Source organism: Cupressus sempervirens, chromosome 2, assembly GCF_028749045.1.
Source record: "Cupressus sempervirens isolate cs-2001-9-10 chromosome 2, ASM2874904v1, whole genome shotgun sequence".
Lineage (NCBI taxonomy): Eukaryota > Viridiplantae > Streptophyta > Pinopsida > Cupressales > Cupressaceae > Cupressus > Cupressus sempervirens.
The window spans coordinates 128503820-128527742 of NC_143119.1; the positions used below are offsets into that span (position 1 = coordinate 128503820).

Genomic DNA, 23923 nt, shown 5'->3' on the forward strand with positions numbered 1-23923 from the left:
TACAAATTTTTATATATGTCTGGCATGTTTTATTTCTTAAAAACCATACAATCCACAACATGTGGTATAGGGAATCAGGTCCACACCCCAACTGCTACAACTTTTAAAAATTATTTGCGTCTTCTCCGATACAATTAGTTGGCCCACCAATTGTTTTATGAATTTCCACCAAGATTATGTTGTTTTATCGACTCCTCTACAAGCCATGGCTGAATATCTCTCTGCATTTTTTCTACTGTTAACACTGTTCTGTGTTTTCTTCTCTTGTAGGGACTAACTCAAAATCAATGTTTACTGTTTGTCAACCTCAGACAGAAGTAATATATTTAATCGGTTCAGATCGCACCTCGTACTGTTTCCAACTACCAGACAAGTAATACAAATACTCATATGCAAACGCAGAAGTCAACACTAATGCTGTTGGAACATTAACCACTAAATCCTATGACATCATATTTCAGCATCCAAGCACATAGGCTGAAGCTAAAATTTTACTGAACTAAATGAAATGAAGCTATTATATGAAGCACCCAATCCATATGCAACCTAAGACTGAATGGTGAATTTTGCACTCCACTCATTCTTGGGCATATGGATTTTGGAGGTTAGTTATTACAAATTATATGGCATTTGTATCTTGCCACAAACTAACCAAAACAGGCACTAGAACACATGGATTTTCAAGGTTAGTTATTACAAATTACATGGCATTTGTATCTTGCCTCAAACTAACCAAAACAGTCACTAACGTGCCTCAATTTGCAATACCCAAAACACTGGCTGGGTAAAATCAGATGATATAAGAGAAACGCTTCATCTCGGAAGCCAACGTACACATACATCCATCCTTTGAATTCTGAAAGCCTAAGTAACAATGTCAACAGGACTACATCCTTTTGAAGATCACCCCAAACTTATTGCGAGAAACGCCTTTTTTCTTTGACTACTAAACAACAAAATGAAACCAAACCCGACTTGGGGTTGTATAGTTTCAACACAAATGCAACAAATTATTGGATTTTTTTAATCAATGGCCTGCCAAATTTGTGGCTTTGACCAGAAATTACATAATTTCAAGCACTTTGTAAAGAAAAAAAGTACTTTTATACACAAGGATATGCAATCATCTGAGAAAATCCAGGAGCATACCCCATCCTACCGGAGACTGAACCTTTCTGCTCTCAAGCAACAGCATGCCATTGGACTTGGTAAGTGACAACTTAGTAACCAGGCAAGTTTTGCTAGTCTAGCAGTTACAGGAACAATCATTCAAAATCGGCTTGCACTGTATTTATATCATACAGATGCCAAATTAGACTTTCTTCTAAGGGCAGAACATTATAGCGCCCTTTGTGATTTTGATTGATTTTTGTAGCTATAAACATTTTGCTGTAGTCGGAACACATTCACCTCATGGCTGGATTCTTAAAGCCAAAAAGCCTTCCACTGACTGCCTTACGGCAAGAAAAAAATCAAAATGATTTCCACTAAGAGCACTGAAGTGATTAACTGAATAGGAGGAACAAAAATAAATGCTGCAAAGAAAAGGCAACAAATTATGTTCACTCAGAAACGGTCCAATCAGAGCTATAAATAATATCAATGAATGAAATTGTATCGAACCATAAAAGATTTTAACGTAAAGCCAAGAGAACTCACCAGAAGATGATAATGCTGGAACTGGAGCATTCCCATTTGTAAGCTCAGTACGTGTCCGCATTCTTGCTGGTGATGGGGCCTTGACTGGAGATATTGCCGCAAACACTGAAGGTTTTGGAGTTAAAGTGGGTCGAGCTCTATCAAGATGTGAAGGGGAAGGAGATGGTGACACGTGAGGATAATGTAGATGACTATGACAGGGTCGAGCAGGGGAAGGAGGAACATTCTGTGGAGGCAAGGCAGTGGCAGGTACAGGAGCAACTCCTACATGATGGTGAATGCAAGGCTTTTTCCAGGAAGCTTTGGCATGAGGAGGAGGAGACGGTGATCCAGTTACATGTCTAGCATGATGTTTATGCCCACATTTGCAATGATGGTGATGGCAATGATGATTGGAAGGAGCCATGGCATGGTGATGGTGATGGTGATGGTGATGAACAGAAGGAGCAGGTGAAGCACTTGATTCTGGTGCTGGCACAGGCGATGAACATGGTGGATGTGATGGGGATGGTGATGGGCTCGGCACAGGAGAAGGTGATGAAGGTGGATCTCTCAGATAAGAGGAAAGCATGATCTGCTTTACTTTACCAAAAAGAGTATGATTTAGCCCCAAGTTATCTGCATGATCTTCAGTAATTTCTTGGACCAACTGCTTTAGTCTTGGTTTTGCTAAACCGCCCCCAATCACTGGCATGATTGATGTCTCGATGATGGTTGAAGGTTCCACAGTTGACCCCTTCAGATTTGTTAATTGAACAAACAAATTCTGCATTTTTAAGCACCATGGTTATAGCTGGTGTGATTACAATAATCAATACCATTATAATTCTGAAATATTGTTCTCAATGACAAATGCAGATTATTAGATTACAAACCTCAGTGGGCTTGACACGTAAGCCAATCTCCAGTTGCTGCTTCAGTTGATCTAGATTTTGAACAACTTGAAAAATGCTGTAGTTCAATGTGAAATTGAATAGAACCTGCATATGCAGTAAAGGAAAATGTGCTTGTTCTGGTATAACTGTTATCCCTTTAGGAAAGCTTAACACTTGAAAGAAGTAAGCTCTCCCAAACACAGTGTGTGTTAGAGATAGGTTATACTTCTCCAAAACTAAACTTGTAAAAGTTTCTCTCAGCACACTTAGGTCAAGTGATGAAATTGATGAATTTTCTTGATTTGGGAAGAACCCAAATGCAACATCTGTCGCATTGTATTTGTCTAATGGCCTCAATGATATAATTTTCACCTATGCAAATTCAAGGAAATTTAAATCAGTCAACACAGATACAAGCTTGGCCAAACTGAATGATTCTAAAACAATCTGGCAAGACGTACCTTTACATTTCGAACAGCTATTTCGTCCGATATGTCTGATTCAAGTTCCAAAATATTTGATTTAACTACTGATAATGGTCTCTTGAGCATGAAGCTTGCTTGTACTTGAGCTGCTGACACCAACCAAAATTCATCACAATCAGCATGTCACAAGCAGTAATGCAAATGGATGGTGAAAAAGCAATTTACAGTTCGTCCAATGCAGTTCCATTGATTTAAACCTAACATCATAGATGCACATGTCACCTACATTAAAAATGCTTGCAAGGGATTAAATTTGCATACGAATCATTGAAAAAGATAAATACCAAGCATATAAATAAGCAAGGGGCTCTCAGACATCTATAAGCATGACCATCCATCGTAAACAATTAAGCAGCCCTCCCTATGTATGCATGTATAGTGGTTAACCATTTCATTGCTGTAAAAGTAAACTAAAAATGTATCATACTGCAACTTGGAAAAACATAGGTGACAAAACACATGTTTTGATAGCCTTAAAAAATTGCTGGTACATAATGCTATAAATTAGCAGTTGTGACCCGCCAACATTCCCGTTAATGGGAAGCAGCCTCCAAATAGAGCCATTTCTCTAAAAACCTAACAAAGAAAATGCAATGAGGGAGATCTATAAACCCATGAATCTATAATAAAAAGTGATAATATTTAATACAAATATGCTGGAAACAGAGAATGGCATTGTTCACAAATAAAATTCTTTCCCAAAACAGCTTTACAACTCCAAGCATAAAAATGATGTGACCATCACTGAAACCAAGAAAAAGAATCACCCTCTCTGGAGACCAGCAAGCTCAGATCTAATCTACCCTACCATATACCAGCCTCAAACATTATCATAACCTAACTCTCACCTACGGGATGTGATTCTCAGCCCAGCTGAAACATTGACCTTATCAGTATAGGGCATACTTAGTACTGCTTAAGGGGAAAGTCAAGTCAATCCCATCTATACAAGTCCAGAACAAAGATGAAACAAAATATAAATTTGCTTCACTTTCTCCCGAGCTATCATCAAGAAATGCTTAATGCAGTTTATCATGGAGAACAAATGTGAGACACAAACTGCTCGCTACCAAGATTAACTTAATCTGTCGAACATAGGAAAATTAATTTAAGCATCTGCTCGAATACTAACCAATTTTCAGGTTCACGTAGTCAATTAAATTTTAGTAGTATTCTTCTTGAGAAGACTTTAAGAGATTGTATCATCAGACAAAAATATTCTAAGAATGGAACAGCAAAAGCAAGCAAAAGAACTAATTCAGGCGCCCAACCCAAATTAAAATTCTAATAGATCATTGGAAATTGCAAAATCAGGATAAATAGACTCAACTTGGCTTCACAATAACCTCCAACTGATGTGGGATTCCTTATGTGAAAATTCCTTTATCAGAATATTTTTTCTTGCAGCTCATCTCTTTAATCCAAAGCTAAATGTAACAATCAAGGCTTAGACTTCTGAGAAACTTAAGCCTTTCAGGCATTCCTTCAAAGTTACAGATCATGTGTGCCTTTACTGCTGAATCCAACCTGTTTCCATCATCTCCTTTAGAATCTTCAACTGATGCAGAATTGAAGTCTACTCAAATATTTGATGTGCTGTGCTAGTTACAAAGGCACACCAATTTCAAGCACCATTGTAAGTGGTAGAAACTAGAAGACCTCTATAAAACTTTACAAAATGCCTCTATAAAACTTCACAAAAAACTAGAACCTCAGAAATTGAAAAGACCCAATTTCTCTTTGCTTCAAATATGTTCCCTTTCCATCTTCCTCTGGAATAGATTTACAGGTATGGATGTTTGAGATGATTAGATGTCATAGGCCTATTGTGTCTGTCGACTGAGTCCATCTCCCTTCAGCCTGCAATAGCTCGTCTTTAGTTCTTTTGCTCATCTCACTGAAAGACGTAATTCATCTTTCTACCGAAGAGACGCACTTTGCCTTTCTACTGAGGGGATGCATCCTGAACAATTTGAACAAGGGCTGTTGTTTTGGCTATCCTACATCAATGCAATCCTCTTCTTATCAAGGTTTTCTTATGTTAATGTTTTCTGTCAGTTGTTTCTAAGGCTCTAATTTTCTTGTCTAGTTTCCTTAACCGCCATTGTCTGATAAGCTCCATTTCCATGCTATACATATTCAACAACCATATTTGGTAGATAATCATATGGCCAAACCTCAATAAAACACATTGCTTGATTGTCCACATCTTTCTAGTCACAAGTATAAACTGTTATTTCAACATTGGTGGTAATTTTTGCTAAAGTTAAAACTCATACCCACTTAAACCTCTGCAGGATCCACACCCAGCAATCTGTTTCAATGTTATCTTTAATGGCAATCTGTTTCAATGTTATCTTTAATGGCCTAATGCTCATGGTCCATGGGTGAATTTCTTTATGGCAAACTTTGTTACTTTTCCAGGTTTAGTCACCGTGCTTTCGGGCTAGGACCGAAACGAACCCAAGAGAAGATTGGCAAGATTTAGTTTATACAGCCTACCACTTAACAAGAACACTTTCATGTAACAAACATTCATGCACATGATTAGACTTTTCAACTTGTATCCAACCCAATAGATAATGTGTCTCCATCTGCAAGAAAACATGGATATCAGTATTTAGTCAAAAACTATTTTAGGCTTCCCTTCCCATCCTGACCCTGTAACTGGCCCAAATGAACAAAGATCCAAGTCTAGGGCCCAATTCCCCTGCGATCACCTAGGCAGAGCCCAGGTCAAAACTACCAATAGAAACAAAAAGTAAGCATACATAAAATATTTTTCCAAAACATTTGAGAACATGTATATGGTATGATAAGACTGAATTGTATATTATCTTCAGACATCCACCTCTTCTATCATGCATGCTGCACTGGTATGGAACTGATATATCTGTAATCTTTGGTCTGCTTGACTGTATTGTAATCGGATTACCTTGTGTACCTCTTGTGCCATAATGTCTGATACATTTATTATCTTCAGCTTTTTACAGATTGGTCTATATATAATTATATATTATGTAATATAACTTTACACTAAGGGAAGAAGTACCAGTGGTGGTAATAGCATTGGAGAGTAGATGAGAATTGGATAAACTTCCTCCTGCTTTTAGAGGGGAGGCTAGTATTTCAAACCAGTATTTTCTCTCTTCTACAGAATCTGACAACACAGTCTCCCTTATACTCCAAAATTTCACCAATTATATCCTTATATTAAGAAAAAGGGTACAAAAGTCTTTCAGCTACCTTCCATCATTTTCCAAAACAAAACAAGCTCGTAATAACCTCCTCATATATTCTTGAATATTCAGATGATATTGTAAGCCAAGTGAATTCTATATTTGTTATTAATATTATTTAATGAAGCATTGATATTAATAATATTGAAATGATTTATTATTAATTATATTTATATATTTTTACCATTATACATATTGTCAAACCATGCCATATCAAACCCAGGAGAAAAATAACTTCCAAGTCGAACACAAACCAGCAACATGGATCAGAAAAGAGGCATGGATGGATTTCAGACTACCCTGGTACCAGAATGAGCAAGTGTGCTAGTTGTCTTCATCCATAAACCAACAAGTATGGTAATTGTCTTCATCCATAAACCAATACCTAACCAGATCCGATATTTCCAATACATAGATTATTGGTGATTTCGTGTCATGTCTACTGGACATTCTCTAGCTTGTCGTTGTTGTCCCTTCTCTAGCTTGTCGTTGTTGTCCCTGTGAAGTACACTTATTGCTATGGTAGCATATTCATGATTGACTCTTGTTCCACATTAATATTTTCTTTTGTAAGAACATACAAAGCAACTGCTTGGCAAATGTAATAATAAGCACTATTAATCTATTTTAAATTTGAACACTAGGGAATATATTTCCAAGCTTTGCTGGCCAACATCTTATTTGGGCCTCTGAGAGTTTGGCTTTTCTGTCAAAAGACTAACCTTGCTCGGTTTAATGGATTTCATGGACTAGAAGATTGCATATTAGAAATTATTTCATGCGTTACCCCCATCAGTTTAAGGATTTCTTATGCAAATGTGTCTAAACAGTACATAAATAAATTGCTCCTAATGTGTGATTCTTCACAAGTGATTGTATTCTCTCACTTGGAACATACATCTGATTCGTTCAGTGAAAATCTATGCTATCAGATTCTCACACTTTGGCCCCCATATTGCATAAATTCAATGCTCCCTTGGGTACAAGTATGGGACAACCCCAAAATTTGCCTTGGGTTCAGCACAAGTAACCTGTGTTAAAATCAGAACCCCAATCGAACATCTGCAAGCATTTTGTCATTTGAGAAGAAAGGAGGGCTTGAGGCAGGGGAAGAAAATGCTATGGTCTGATGGCACTAAAATGAATCACAGCTACAGAAAATGCTTTTTCTGTGGTTGTTGAAACGATTTTTGACTGAGTAAATTGATTGCCTAAGTTGAGTGGAGCAAAGAGATAAAATTGTGGGCCGTGCCTCATCCCTATCCAATCATTTGGAAAGAGCAGCTAAGAATTATTGACATGATCAACCCTTTCGCATCCATTTCTTGGGGCTCTTCCATGCCAGATCGCATTCTGGATTATCCAAATGCTTACACTGGATGGAATCCTCTTTGCAGCTTTAGCCTTTTCCAGCCTCAGCTCTCATATATCCATACTTGGCATTCATAATTTCTTCATGATCATAACAATAGCAGCCTTTTTTTTAGAATTGGAAGACGTGTGCATGCACACTTGCAAATTATGAATGTGTGTATCTGCAAATGAATACATGTGTGTGTGCTCGCGCGCGCACAAATAAGAATATTATGCAAAAACATGAACCCCTCCACATAACTGTACCTAGGAAGGAAAATGGTATAACAGCATACCTTAATCCCAAACCCATTCTTGTACAAGGCCAGTAGCTTTGATGAAAATGAAAAAGACATTGAGCTTGAAGAACATTCTAGAGAATCAAAATGAGTTTGGTTAAGTGATCAGGTCATTTGCTTCCTTGTAGTAGAGACCAAGTTTCAACCTTCCGTCACAGTAGTCCTGTTGTTATCACAGAAGGAAGAGTATGTAGCCGTGAGAATAGATATAGGCCCTTGTGTGGAGATCATGTTGTAGTAGGCCTGAACCCCTCATAATCTCAAAACAAATGTTGCGACAGGAGTGGATCCTGATCCAGCTCATACATCTAAATTTCTAATAGTCCAATAAAAGCATTGTGGAGAGCCAAACTGCATACATTCCAAGCTTACAACTGAACCTCAAGTTGACTTTATAAATGGCAATTCTTTCAATTTGTGATATTGCTATCAGGATTTAACTGTGTAAATTTTGGGTCAAACTCATTGACCCATGTTTCATGAGTAGTGATTCAATATGAATCGATCTCTCATGAGAATAAATGGAACACTTAGCACTCATTGGATCTAGGTGATGCTCACAGGGGTGAAGCACCAGGACTTCCCGGAAGGTCACCCATCCCAGTACTACTCCAGCCTGAGCGCGCTTAACTACGGAGTTTCCTCCATGGTTAAACCCAAAATATAGTAACAGAGTATATAGAATTAAGGGTTGGCTCATGAATTGTAGAATATAGACTTTTGTTATTTTTCATATCACTGACTACATTGCACTGCACAAAACATACTTCATAGTGCATGGATGCTAACTAGATGCCAACAGTTCACAAATTTTCGCAAAAATTCTAGTTTGTAAAAAAACAAAAACTTAAAAGTACAATGAGTTTTACTACTAAAAGAGAGGTATACTAGAGGATTGCAGGTCTTGATCATGAAGCTCCTCGTTCAGAGCCTCTCCAAATTGCTTCCATCACATTACTGTCAACATTCTTGTTACCTTTACTAAGGGTGCCATGATAGTTGGACCACGTAACATTCAAGGAAACATTTACAAGATGTATAGAGATGCAAGAAAACTTCATCTTAAGTACCCTGACACGTGAAGATATCATCATATACCTCCAAGATGTGAACATATTTCTGATGCCAGAGACAAGAACCAAGGGCATTGCATGATTCTCCTACTAAATATTTTATTCAGTGAATCTGTTTTTAGATTCCCATGTGTGGGTTGGAAGAGAAAATAATGGGGAATACAATAGTGGATCAATATCTCCATAACCTTATTAAACTACAGAACTGTATGAATCTATTGCTTGTGGACTTCCATAGCATTCCTCCTTGAATCAATGACATAATCACTAATACAAAAACGCTACAACACTGTGAATCAATCCATGTCCGAACCAATTGACTGAATATTCTTTGTGCAAAGGCATCCTTTCCTTCCACTTTTATCATGCCTGATCAATTCTCAAAAGAGATACAATAACTTGGAAATACAGTCCTTACCGCTAAGTGGAGGAGATGAGTTCATCCTTGCACAATGGCCCAGTGTATATGATGATGTATGTATCTATCATATCACTGACATTGAGTATTGTTTATTTTATGACATGATTTATTAGAATATTCTAATGTTTCTTTAATGGTCATCTTAGTTAGTCTTTACTTTATTAGGTAGTTTCTGTTTCCGTCTTTAGCTCACAATTATTTCTTTTGGAAACACCATCTTTGTAAATCTACATAAAGAGTTTGCATCTCCTCTATTTAATACAACTACAACCACATTGATTTACCATAGCATGCTATCAAAACAGGTTGATGGGATTTCATAAAATTTGACCGATTTTTTAAGGAAAATTCGAGCCTATTTTGATCTGGAATTTTTCCAAAAATTGTTTTTCCATTTGTAGTAATCTAATTATCATTACAGGTATTATTTTATGAACCTTTTGTGGTTCACCTTCAAAGATTTTTCCTAGAAATCGCAACCCTGGTTAAGGGTCTTGATCCCACAATTTCTTGGTTGCACCAAAAGTCCTATATTTTTTAAGGTGGCATGTACTCGCATGTTTGTTCCATGTACTTGCATGTGCTGGTATACCATGTGAAGTCTCGTGTTTTGTCGCCCTTAAAAAATTCTTCTCGATTTTCTTATTTTTTTCCCTAAAAAAATCTAACTCTATAATTCGCTAAGTAGTTTGGGATTCTTTTGTGGGTTTATAATTTTTAACTCAAAATTATCTAAAGGATTATACTGTTTTCCTCAAAAATGAAGCTTTGTATTCTCTTATCCATGTCTCAGATTATGTTTGGTTTTGACTGATTTTTCACCTCAAAAATCATACTAGTTTTGATCGATTTTTCACCTCAAAATTCATATCTGGTTTTTTTTATTTTTCTCCTAAAAAATATGGGTTTTTGCAAAATGTTTTGGGGCCTCGTGCTCATATGCAAAGTTTGGAGAGTTTGCCGACTTTTCCTCAACATCATGCTAGTTGTTCTTAGTGTTTGTCTCCAGAGGAGAGCACCTTCATTATCCAACATCACGTTGGATATCTTATTGTGATTTCTATTCAGATGTTTTACTGATTCTGGGAGGGTTAGTAGTAGACTCATCTCAGTGGCAAGCTCTTGTCTCTTGTTGCAAAGCATTCTAAAGAAGGGGGCACCCTTCTCTATTCTTTTATGGGCAAATTTTTACTTCTTGGTCATTACCATTTTGCAGATCCGCAGAGGGTCTCAGCAGCAGCAAAATGTTTTGGAGACTTTGTGGCCAAAAGACATAAGTTAGACAATGACCATTTAGGGAGGAAATTAGAATATTCTAATGTTTCTTTAATGGTCAGCTTAGTTAGTGTTTAGATTATTAAGTAGTTTCTATTTCCGTCTTTAGTTCACAATTGTTTCTTTTAGAAACACAGTCTTCGTAAATCTACATAAGGAGTTTGCATCTCCTCTGTTTAATATAACTACAACAACATTGATTTACCTATATCATAAGGACATAAACCTCGGCTACTGGTTCAGAACCTGGTACAGATGCAGGTACGAGAATCTGGTACAAAGATGCATGGAATTTTTATTTTAATTATTAAATTGGAGGGGGATGGGGAGGGGGAGCGGGAGGGTTGGATGCATTTTGGGGTGTGTGTGTGTGTGTGTGTGTGTGTGTATTATATGTTATATATATAAAAAATAAAGAAATATACAGATTTGTCGAGCTAAATCATTTGATGGTATGATACTTCACCATTGATCAATGCCAAATGCCAAGATAAACACTAAAGGGTCGTTTTAGGGTTTCTACAAAAATAATATTGAAAAACAATTCCTTTAATGTTTTAGCTTTTTCATTTACAATGTCTTTTGGTCCCAGGGATGCATTTGGATGGTCCCAGATGCATCCAAAATGCGCATCCTAGACACCATCCAGATATGCATCTGAACCACGCATCCAGATTTGGTATCCAGGTACACACCCGGTAACTGAGACATAAACAAGTAAAAACTAAAGAAAAACTAAAATATAAAGCACAACAGAAAACTCAAGCATAATTTGGACGTCTCACTAACCTAGAATATGACTGGACTGACATCTTGGTCCCTGGCCAATTTTGGCTTTTACTGACAGCTTTATACACTGGCTCTTCGGTTTGTTTCAGTGCAGAAAAAAAACCATGAGTCAACGCCATAACTACCTCAACCCAGAACATGCTTCCTCCAGCCCATGACTCTAGGTTTTTCATGGGTTTCAGAAAACTGACAGGAATCATTTAAAATGACTTAAATGCATATAATAATAAATCCCAATCCAAAGCTGTAAAAATTATATGGCTAAACCTGGAGATTTTTTTCAACAATTTTTTACCAATTTAAAATGTTGGACCCGAAACCGCATTCAAAATTGCAGGTCAACAATTTTGGCCAAAAGCACTGTTTTTTGAGTTGCCTATTTCAATTTTCCTATTAAATGCAATTTTTTGCAACTTTTGCCTCAAAGGTTTGCAGAAATTCATATTTCAAAAAGTAAGAATGAGCTTATTTTAACAGATTATAGGAGGATAGCCATAGAAAATAATTTATTGATGTAAATTAACCTCTCTTTAAAGGAAAGCCGGAGTTTATTGCTTCAATTACTCAGAGGATGGTATCAAATGGGAAAAACGTCTTGAAGGCTGATAGAAACTGAATTTTTATGGGGCTGCCACTGGGTATCTTGGCCCTTCAGGTGCAGGAAGTATCACCAGGGACACAACGGGGATACTTTTCTATAACACGTCAAAAAACTTAAGGTGGTCACTCATAAATAAGCAGATGCCCAAGCCCTTCTTTTAAATTTAAAGATCTGGAGGGCAAGTGCAACATATACAAATACAGTTTGAAGGTGATCCTATGCTAATCATTAATGCTGTGAAAAAGAAAGGCTCCCTTATTGGGAACTTAACAACATCCTGCAACAGGCAGGCCCACTAATCGATATTTTGCAACATACTCTATCCAACATGTGTCCAGAGAAGTGGATAAGGAGGTGGACTTCCTTGCTGGCTTCACCATAGACCACAAAGAAGCTGCAATCATGAGTAACAACATCAAGACATAGAATTTATTTGGCAATTGGCATTACTTTTGATCTCTATCAATGTCAAAGATCCTTAAGTCTATTAGTTATCCCACTTTTTAGGCTAACAAGTAAGGGTGGCAGTGTGGTGACACATTAATTATAGAATAATCATTGTGTAGTTGGTAATTGAAATGGACTGAATTTAAATAACATCTCTCTATCTCATGAGAACTGGTAATAAGCTAATTGGCGTGAGCAGACCACAAATACCTTTAAGAGAGCACTAAGCGGTGATAAATGCAAACTGGGCTCTACTACCATTTTATCCCCTTTGTTGTTGTGCAAATGCAATGGGCATGAGTGTGAGCCTCATATTGAAGAAGACCCATATGCTTTTCTTGGGGTAGTTATAGAGAGCCAGATGAAGGTGCTCAAAGTGTGAACCCAGATTTATCATGGTTATATAATAGTAGGTCATGGGGTTTTATTTTTCAGCTGCCAATCGCAGATATTGCCAGCATTGCATCAATGTTTGTGAATGTGATTTATTTTGGAAAAAGAAGAAAGCAGTCAGCATTCCCATGGATTTCTCCTTCAGAAAAATCTCTTTGGAACTCTAAAGAGCTTAAGAAAACATTGATTACAGAAATTCCAAGGTGTTGATTTCCTGTGTAGAACCAGACACTGAGAATCAGCCCATGGAATCCGCTGCAACACACCACATCCGAGATGGAGGAGGCACGTAGGGAGAAGGCTAATAAAGCTGTTGCATTTATAAAAGGTTCACAGGACTGTACACACTGTGTATAGTGGACTTGAGTCTTGCATTGGACGATTATATATTAAGGAGCCTACTGACTCTGTTCATAGAGGAGGTAAATTCCCCATGCCATAGAATAGTAGGGGTCGGTGCATGCAGAGGCCCTTAACTATATTGGGGCGCCAGGGTTCCCCGAGATGCTTTCTTGCATGCTCCGTTCCTATCTCCCACATCTATCTCTCGGAAATCAGATTCGCATTTTTTTTGGGCATATCATAGGGCATACTTTTGCGTTAGAAACGTAATGTAGATAACTATTGAAATCAGTTATTTAGGAATATAGATTAAGCCAGCCTCTTTTCGGTGTCATTCTCTTGTTCCACCTGTATGAAGAAAAAAAAATGTGTTCCTCTTAAATAAAATCAATATTCAGAGGCAATCCTCTAGACCACAGTCGGGAAATGCTTTTGGAACATTTTGACAATGGTAAAATCTAGAGTTTTAGAAGAATTTGCTGATGTAACAGTACCCTGGTTCAAATGGCTTCAGAATTTTTTATTTTGATGGCTTCTCAATGTGCAACTGGAGAAATCATACCATTTCTTCACTATTTTGGGCATTCGTGCTTCTTGACATGCAAGTCAAAATTTCGGCAGCTGCAGGTCTACGCAGCGAATCTCAAAAGGTGCAGTCAACTACAATAGCTCGCATATCAATTTAAAATTAATGAATGAAGGTCGCAAAGGAAAAAAAACAACTAGGGTTGTAGATCTGGAACGTGGACAAACCTAGGGGATGCATTATCTTAACTGCAATCTGCGTTACTAATTTCCCGATCTACAATTAGGTTGGCATTATGAAAGAAATGTAGAAACTGCCCCTTGAGGAAGAAACAATGACCAGTATTTCCAAACAGGAATGCAAAGCCCACATTTTTAACTGAGTAATCTTACCTTCCAAATTCTCTCCCGTATTCCCTCCATTGTGCTTTCTGAGCATGGGAAGGTTATATACGCCCACAAGCAGAAGATTCACACTAACAACAACTGCAACAATTATTTTAAGAGTCGATCTGTTACAAACCCTAGAAGCGTTGCAACACCCGATGTTATGTTCTTCAGTATCCTCGCCTCTGGCTACCCCATCGCTATTCTGTTTCCCCATTGCTTTGCGTTCAGAGTTACCTAAAAGACCACATTGTAAGACCGTAATTTTACAGACCTGTAGCGACCTGAACCGATGTTATCACAATCATGTCAGTGACAACAACAACATTCTGTGAACGAGCACGAGCCCCCATTACCACTGCTCATGTGAGGGCCAAGCCCCCGCGAGGTCATGCTCTGGTTTGAAGCTGAATAAAGCGCCTCCAGTTACAAACCCCTGCTGGGTATTTAAAAAAATCACAGAACCAAACACCCAATGCCGAAAAATTGCCACAAGAGACTCTTCACGAGCACCCACTTCAAATCATTTGGTATGCGAGGGCTTGCAGATCGAAAAGAAAAACCTAATAGTTGAACTCCTCCTTTGGTGCTGGACAAACCCACATAAACTAGCACCCAATGCCGAAAAGACTGCGAGAACGCTGATTCCCAAGCGGCACTTCGAATCTGTTCGAGAATCAATCTGAAAGTGTAAAGAAACAAAGCAAGCAAACAGGTAGGTTAATGCAGCGGTGTATTGTGAGTTGTAACGTGCCTTGGCATACAAAAATAGAGGTGAAAGAAAAGTCAGGTGTTTGTCATGTGATTTCCCCCTTGCAAAGCACGGGCCCAATGCGAAGCAAACGCAGCTGCACCAGGCCAAGGTCCCACCTTGTTGCTCTTCTTACTTCCATATAATCCTCCTCTTATCTCCCTCCCTATTTTTAAGTAGTACCACTATCAATTATATTATCGATTGCGTTACTTAAGTGTATTAATTATGCAGCCCCACCGCCTTACTCCTTTTTAAAATGTTATTTAATTCTGTCAATGATGGCTGACTTACAAGGACTACCAGATGGGTGACCAACCCATTCTTGACTAAAGATGACATTTTTATTCAAATGCAAATTGTGGGTCCTCCCCACTTTGTTGAGATGATGTGCTTTCTACATTCCATTGCAAGCTTTCCTTTAGAAGGTCGATATTATGGATCCAACATCCTCATCTGTAAAAACCTGCTCTGTAAGCAATTGGAATGGATTGGAATATGTCATCTTCACTCCACAGGATATTGTGGTTGCGGTAGTGATAGAGAGGCACAAACTTGAGACATTCAAGCTTCATACTTGTCCTCCATTCCAATTTGGTAGAGATGGTTAGAAAAAGGGACGTGAGGCATACAAGGAAGACGTAATCTATGAATATGAAGAAAAAAGATTAAAAAAACTCGAGTGTGATAATGAATGGAGATTTGAGTATTTTATTGGGGTATGATAAGGATGATTTGAAGAAAAGGATAAAGACTATGGTAATAAATGAAGATTTGAGTATTAAATAGGGGTATGATAAGGATGATTTCAATCAGGTTAATCAATCATAAGTGCACCACGTTTGGGCCATGTTATGTGATGGGTAGGTTGGGGCCCTACCTCAAATTTATACGAGACTTTGCCATATGCACTTGTTTTTTAATGTGTGTTGGCACAAATGAGGGACTCGCGAACCTTTCTTTTGCGACATGGTGCTCATGCGGTGGTCTTGAATGAGTTGGGTGGGAAGATACTTGTAATCTCCCTCTATTTAAAATTGATTGGAAGGATATGGAAATAGATGGGTGGTGGAGGTGGTGGGTATGGGCTATTCATATGGTTTTAGATTGTGATGGAGGGCTTTAATTTTTTTAAATTATATGGGATTTGTTTAATTTTAAGATTATTGTATAGATGTATAAATTATTTTATTTTGATGACATTTATTCTTTTATGAAAAGCAATTAAAGAATTATAATACTTAAAATATAATTTATTTAGACTAGATAATAATGAAATGAGTTAAAGATATTTTTATATAAATATCTTTTTATATTCATATTTCTTTATTAATTTTTTCATTTATATACTTATTTCTTTTATTTATATGCATTTATCTCGTATCTCTCTTTATATATTTAGGCATTGTGAGCTTTGGAAATTGTCTCTATGTACTAATGTTGCTTTATATAGAAACTAAAGTCAATAGAGAATTGGTATGAGTAAAGAAATTTGAACATTGTGAGTGAATGTAAAAATAGAGAAGATTGTTTTTAATAGAAGTATTTATTTCAAAAAGAACCTAGGAAGATAATTGAAAAGAAGTCGCGAAAGGGGTTACTAGTAACATTATTTTAAAAGAGAGTTTGATAGTATAAGTTGATTCTATCATTTTCTTATCCTTCTCTGTTGTGGATTTGAAATTTTAGTTGAGATATTTTGTGTATCATCAATAAATCAATGGTATTGGCTTTTTAATTGAAATTTTGTAAAGCATATCCAAATATATCTTATTTAAAGAAGGGTCTTATTTAAAACACAAAATTTCATGATAGCTATTATAGAGACAAAGACAATTTACACTTGAAAGTCATCTGTAAATTTGATATTATCGTTAAGTGTGCACATATATTTTACAAATGCTAAAGTAATGTTTGGAGATAGTGACATGAACTGGTTGTTTAGATCATATTTTAGATTATAAATTATATATGCAGTTTGGAAGATATTAATGACAGTGTTTTGGCAGACAAAGTAGGTTGCAACAAATCATGAAAGTGTTCTCATTTACAAATAGTAAGGCTTGTATTTTTATATTTGTCAAATGTTCCATTGGCATGTTTGTCATTGTTGTTACATGAAAGAGGCAATATGATTATGTTGGAAAGATGGTTATTTTTTATCTTGATTGTCATTCTTGGTTTGAAGATTGCACAGACAAGACAATGGTTGATTTATGTAAAAGTGTTAGAACAAAGGCATTATTAAAACGGTTCTGATTTGATTCAAATGTGATGTATTGTAACAAAGAGTTATATATAGTTTGATAATTCATTTTGAAATAGTGAAAATGTAGTTTTGACTAGAATAAAAGTTGATCACTTAAACCAGACTTTTGTGTTGGATTTGCATTTGGATTTTTTATAAATATGTTAGAAGGTTCTCTAAATTTTGATTGATTTATTGAAATGTAAGTCAAATGGTTGATCATATCTAAGACAAAGAAATAATTAGCTTCTTCTTAACAGTGTTTGTTATTAGTTGTTCAAAATTCTAAATTTCTAATTGATACATATTATAACAGTGGTTATTGATAGGAAAGTAAATTGATTATTTTTGAGTTCACATGCAGGTTTGGAATTATAAATGTGTGTTGTTACAAGAAGGTTGAAATAGGAACATTAAGGAAAACATTTAAAAGAAGTTTGATATGTAAATGTATTTAGTGATTTGGATTGTAACAGAGCAACCCTCTGATCTATTGTTCATTATTTTGTGTAAAGGAAGTGGGTGCTTCTATCTCTTCGTGAAGTGGGTGCTTCAAAAATAAGGGATGGGTGTCCCTTGGGGTAGGTACTCCTAAATGATAATGGTCTTGGTGCTTCCCAAAGTTGTAGCTTTAAAACTATTTGTCTTGAAGGCTTAATAAAAAAAACAAAATTGAAAGTGGTTTTCATCCTACGGGGTTTTCCATTATAAACCTCATGTCACTTTATTGTGGTTTGTTTATTTTATTTATTATATCACTTCAGTATGTCCTTCATGTTATAATTAGTTCAATTACTTCATTTTTTGTGTACCATTGATTCACCCCCTTCTCGATGGCTTTTGTATTCCAACAAGTGGTGTCGAAGTAGGGTTCCCTTCCCAAGAGTCTAATTGACTTGGATTGGTCTTGGTAGAAGGAACGTTATGTGTAATAGGTGTAAGAATAAGAAAATGAAATATTCATCTCAAAGTGAATTTGATTTAAACAATGCTAACAATTTGAATTCTAAAACTTGCATTGTGGATGTGTTTGGTGCCTCTATTGACTAGGAAATAGAAGAAAAAGAACATGTGGTTAGTCTTGAAGAAGAGTTTCTTTTAGCCCTAGATGTGATCAAGAGTCTCAAAAAGGAAAATCATGATCTTAAGGTACACTTACAAAAAAAGTATTGATGTTAATAAGGTAGTGATTCAACATCTTGAAGAGTCTAAAGGGATTGTTGATTTTCTCAAAGATGGTTGATAGGAAAAATAATAGAGAAGAATTAAAAATTAAAAGGTTTAAGTGTCTAAATTTTCAAGCATAAGTTGTCACTTTAAGGAAGGAACTTCAATTTGTTAAAAAAATATTCAAAGAAGAGATAGAAGTTTGATAACAATACTAACTTGTTGAATGAGATGTTAGAATAGCAAAGACATTCAAAAAAACCTTCAGGTTTGAGATGCAATGTTGGACAAAGCTCTTTAGAAGGTTCTAAGAACAAGATAATCCTTCTACTATAGATGGGAAGGCAATTACATTCATGCAAATAATAAGGAAAAAGATTGATTTGGATCACCATGCTAATATATCTAAAAATGAGAGAAAATTAGATGTTAAGGATGTTGTTAAAAGACCATTCAAGAGAATTCACAAGAAAGAAAAAGGGATTTTAGATCTTAACATTTATGGTATGATCAATAAATAAGGTACAAATATATTTTTCAAGGATATTATTTTAGTTGTAATGGTTTTGGTCATAAGGCTTCAACATGTATGTTTGTTAATAAGAGATGGGATAATTTTACAAGAAGATAAGTATTTACTTCAAAAGATCAAGTATGTTATAACTGTGGTCATAATATTAAAAATTTCAGAATGTTTGGTAGAAGATCTACAAAATCGATTGAGGGAAATGTGTTCTTGACACATTAGAATGAAATATGGTTCAAATATAACAATATTGGACATGTACAAAGTCTTTGTAGGAATGTGTTTTTGAAAATGAAAAGAAGAGATTCCTTATTATTTGGAGAAGAAAGTGTAACCAAAGTAGTGGCAAAGATCAATTCGTAAAAACACACTGTGAGGTCTAAGTGTTAAAGATAAACCTAGCTCCAGGGGGGTTATTTTATGATAATATCATTTATCCCTATGAAGAAGATGTGTTGGTGTTGAAAATGGTTGATATGTGATGAAGGTCAACAAGTGAGTATATTGACATGTTTTTGTTCTTTTGGAATTTTATGATGCAAAGATAATTCATGAGGTACAACACTGCTCAAATTTTTAATATCGTTGGTTAGTTTAAAAAAATTGTGAGGTTTCATAAGAGTTAATGGCCCTATAAATTGGCAAGTAGAAAGGTGTTGATGATACCTTAAAATGTACTTCCTTCTAGACTTTTTTTTAAAAAAAGTTTAAGGGGTCAAATAGATCAATCCCCAAAAGTTGTCTTAATCCCATCATTATTGCAACAGGAAGTTTGGAGTAATTATGTAGCTTCATTTTAGAATAGAAATTTTGGAGTATGTATTGAATGGTGGACAACAAGTACATAATTGGTAAGATATGTTTATGACTGAAACACGTCTTTAATGGTCTACTCTATTCTTCTAATAAGGATCTCAAATTGATGTTTAGTATAGATTCTTTTTAACTATTTATTATATTCTTGTCTAGCCTATTTCATACAAGGTTGTGCAGAATTGAACAGGTTAATGTTAAAGTTGTAGCTTCAGTCGAATTGATTCAATCTGATATACATTATTGTTATTGGTAATTCATCATTTCCTATATATACTTATCCATGTTAAATAATATATATTATTGTACATATGTATATTATTGTATAATGTGTGTGTGTGTGTGTGTGTGTGTGTGTGTATTTATTTATTTATTTATATTACTAATATATATAATGTTAACTAATGATGATTAATTGTAGAGACATGTCTCTTCATGAGACATGTCTCCTCCTTTCTTATTTATAAGCCTTCATTTGTATGTGGAACACAATCAATACAATGGTAATTGTTAGTACATTTGCAGTGGTCCTAGAAATCAACAATTAAGAGGATAATTAGAAGAGAATATAAGGTGTTTTAATGTGATGACTAATGAGAGGACTTTGTACATGACAAAGCAAAGTGTACCAAACTATGTAAACGATGCTTCATATTCTATGTTGTTTCTCCTTATATAATCAACAAATACAAATGCAATCAACAATTGTAGGTAATAATGAATTAGAATATGGTACTCCATAATGATATTTTGAAGTGATCAGTCAGCTTGATGTGTTCAAAAAAATATAGATGATAGTGGTACAGTAATTAGAAGGCAGTTTGTGTTATTTGTTATATTATATTTGATCAAAAATTAGTAAGAGGTATGATATGAGACAATAACATTGATTGGTAGATGTCAAAACATAGTTTGAAAAAATGCGTAAAGAATATTTCGAGTAGTAGATTTATACACACAACTTTCACAAAAATCCATATTAACACATTTTAGACCTGGTAAAACTTTCTTTAAATGAAGTACTTTCATACCTTTCTCACTCATGTGCCCAAGTCTATTGTGCCACAGCATTGTATCAAAATCTACAACAGTTATTTGTTCTCCCTGCTCAACTGCAGTAATTGTTCCTGAACATTCATTTTTCTCTGAAACAATTAAAGTAGAAGGAACAATATGACCTATACAAATATATAAGGTGCCTACTTTCACACCTTTTGCTACTATAAGGGAACCTTTTGAAACCTTCCATTTTTTATCATTAAAAGTAACTACACAACCCTCATCACCGAGTTGCCTTGTTGAAATTAAATTCCTACTCAGCCTTGGAACATGTCTTACCTCATGTAGTAGCCAATGATTCCCATTCTGCAACTTAATCTTAATTTTTCCCTTTCCAACAATTTGATAGGGTTCATTATCCCCCAAATAAACAAGCCCAAAATCCCTTTGGACATAATCAATGAAATAACCTCTATGAGGTGTAGCATGAAATGAAGCACCAGAATCTAAACCCATAAATCATCAACACTTTCTAAAGACAGAAGCAAAGCATCCTCTTTGAATTTGTTACTTGCCACATTTTCCTCCTTGTCTCCATCTGGTTTATCTCCTTCATTTTTCTTTCAATTCCAACAATCTTTCTTTTTATACCCTAGTTTCCCATAGTACCAGTAGTCATTCGGTCCTCTTGATTGAGACCTCCTCCCCTTTGACTTTCCTCTTGATTTCCCACAATTTCCATAGTTACTTTCTCTCTCAGTCGTTCTACCTCTGTTGTGTGCATTCAAAGCACTCCCTGATGTAGATCCACCTGAGGTTTTCCTACGAGTTTCCTCACTCTAAACAACACCGATCGCATCATCATATTTTAGGGTACTAGATCCAAGAACAAAATTACTCATAGCCATTACCAAGCCATTTTAGCTTTCAGGAAAAGAACACAAAATCAAGAGAGCCCTAATTTCTTCATCAAAATTGATACCCACAGAAGATAACTGACTAGTAATAGTATTAAACTCATTTAAATGATCTGCAATAGATCCACCTTCTACCATTTTCATATTAAATAAATGCTTCATGAGAAATACCTTGTTTGAAGCGGAGGGCTTTTCATACAATTTTTCTAGGGTTTGCATCAATTATTCTGTCGTCTTCACTTTTCTAATATTAAATGCCACTGATGGTGCTAGGCATAATCAAATGTTTCCAAGTGTCTTTCTGTCTAAAAGATCCCATTCATCATTTGACATAGATCCCTAATTCTTGGTTTTGCCTTCCAATGGCTTCTGTAAATCCTTCTGATATAGATAGTCTTCCATTTACATCTTCCATAACTGAAAGTTCTGCCCATTAAACCTGTCAACCCTCAGCTTACCCTCATTTTCCATCACTCCCGCTCAACTGTGAGACTCCAACTCAACCATGAAAATTTCCTATAGAGGATAACTGAAAAAATAACCTCGCTTTAATACCAACTGTTAGGATTAAACCATGGATAGAAATAACAAATACATGCAAATATAACCAATATTAGAAAATAATAGATCACACAGAAAAGAACACAAGACACCAAGATTTAACGTGGTTCACCCAAACCCTAGGTTATTGTTGGGCCCATTTGCTATCGCACCAAAAGCCATGACTGTTAGTGAACATGGAACACCACATAATTAACCACCTGTGGGCAGGGGAGCACATCACATCACCCAACAATCTCCCCCTCAACACACATACCAGGTGCTTATGTGGGTCGAGAAGGCACCGAGGAGATTTGAACCCATGACCAGGCCAAAACCAGGCTCTGATACCAATTGTAGGGCCCATTTGCCATTGCACCAAAAGCCATGACTGTTAGTGAACATGGAACACCACATAATTAACCACCTGTGGGCAGGGGAGCGCGTCGCATCACCCAATAGTTACGTCCACCAAAAAAGTAAGTCTAATATTTTTATGATCCAGTGATTACGACCTTATTACAATCTGTAATCCTTTATAGCTCAATACTACTGCAAGAACCAATTTTCGCATCACCTTATGAAACAATCCCTAACCCTAAGCCCTTTTATACAAGTATTTTTACCACTTTAGGGTTATAATTAATAATTACATGTCAGCCCAAAATCCTGACAAAGAATTTATGAAGTATGTATAGTATTTTCTTGATCAGTCACCACAAACTAACATGTTGTTTGGTGTACATAGCCCAGGGATTGGGAGAACCATGTTAAATCTTGGTGTCTTGTGTTCTCTTATGTGTGATCTATTATTTTCTGATATTGTTTATATTTGGACGTAATTGTTATTTCTTTTTGAGGTTTAATCCTAACAACTAATAATGGTGGTGAGTATTGCAGCAATGAATTTGAGAATTATTGTTCCTATAGTGGTATTCGTAGACAGAAAACTATTCCAAGGATTCCACGGGAAAATGGAGTGGCTAAATGCATGAACAAGACAATCATGGAGTGTGCAAGGAGCATGAGGTTGCATGTTGGGCTGCCCTTAAACATGTGGGTTGAGGCTATCGATACTGATGTATATTTAATCAATAGAGGTCCCTCTACTCCTATAGATTGTGGTATTCCAGAGGAAGCATCGATTGGTAAGAAGGTGAGTTATTCTTTTCTCAGAACCCTTAGTTGTGAAGCATTCACACATATAGATTATAAAAATAGAACCAAGTTAGAAGCTAAGTCAAAGAAATGTGTATTTGTTGGATATGACATTGATGAATTTGGTTATAGGCTTTGGGATTTTAAAAACCATACAATTGTAAGAAGGAGGGATGTCATATTCAATGAGAAAGTGTTGTACAGAGATCTGTTGCAACAGTATGAGAAGAAAGAAAATTATTTTGTAGTGTTGGATGATACACAAAAGGATGATGTTCCAGTAGTTCCTTATGCTCCACAATAACCACAACAACAAATACCACACACAGTAGTGAATGTTAAATAGTCAACAAGGATAAGTAGACCTCTCAAAAGATTTTCTCCCTCTTTGCATTCTATTTTATTAATAGATGTTGGTGAGACTGAATGTTATGATGAAGTTATGTAGGTGGATGAAAAGATTCAATGGGAGTATGCAATGACAAAAGAAATGATATCCTTGCTAAAAAATGAGACTTGGGATTTATGCAAGTTGCTTGCGGGTAAAAGGGTTTTACAAAATAAATGGGTTTTCAGGTTGAAAGAAGAGGATGGAGGTAAGAAGAGATTTAAAGTCAGGTTAGTTGTAAAAGGATTTACAT

The 23923-nt window shown here is 35.9% G+C and overlaps 1 protein-coding gene across 2 annotated transcripts; it reads right to left on the bottom strand.

Annotated features, from left to right (window-relative positions):
* Positions 1–758: 758 nt before the first annotated feature.
* On the bottom strand, positions 759–15186 carry LOC149571372 (uncharacterized). 2 transcript variants are annotated; one of them, XM_089812913.1, is made up of 5 exons: positions 14170–15186; positions 2996–3105; positions 2535–2906; positions 1660–2425; positions 759–1535 (listed from the first exon to the last, which is right to left on the bottom strand). In XM_089812913.1, exons 1-5 carry the CDS (start codon positions 14378–14380, stop codon positions 1456–1458), a joined length of 1539 nt encoding a protein of 512 aa, XP_089669039.1. In that variant the 5' UTR covers positions 14381–15186; the 3' UTR covers positions 759–1455. The 2 variants fall into 2 exon arrangements, with proteins under 2 accessions (XP_089669039.1, XP_089669038.1); XM_089812912.1 differs by having other exon boundaries at positions 2996–3108; positions 14170–15104.
* Between the last annotated feature and the right edge of the window lie 8737 nt (positions 15187–23923).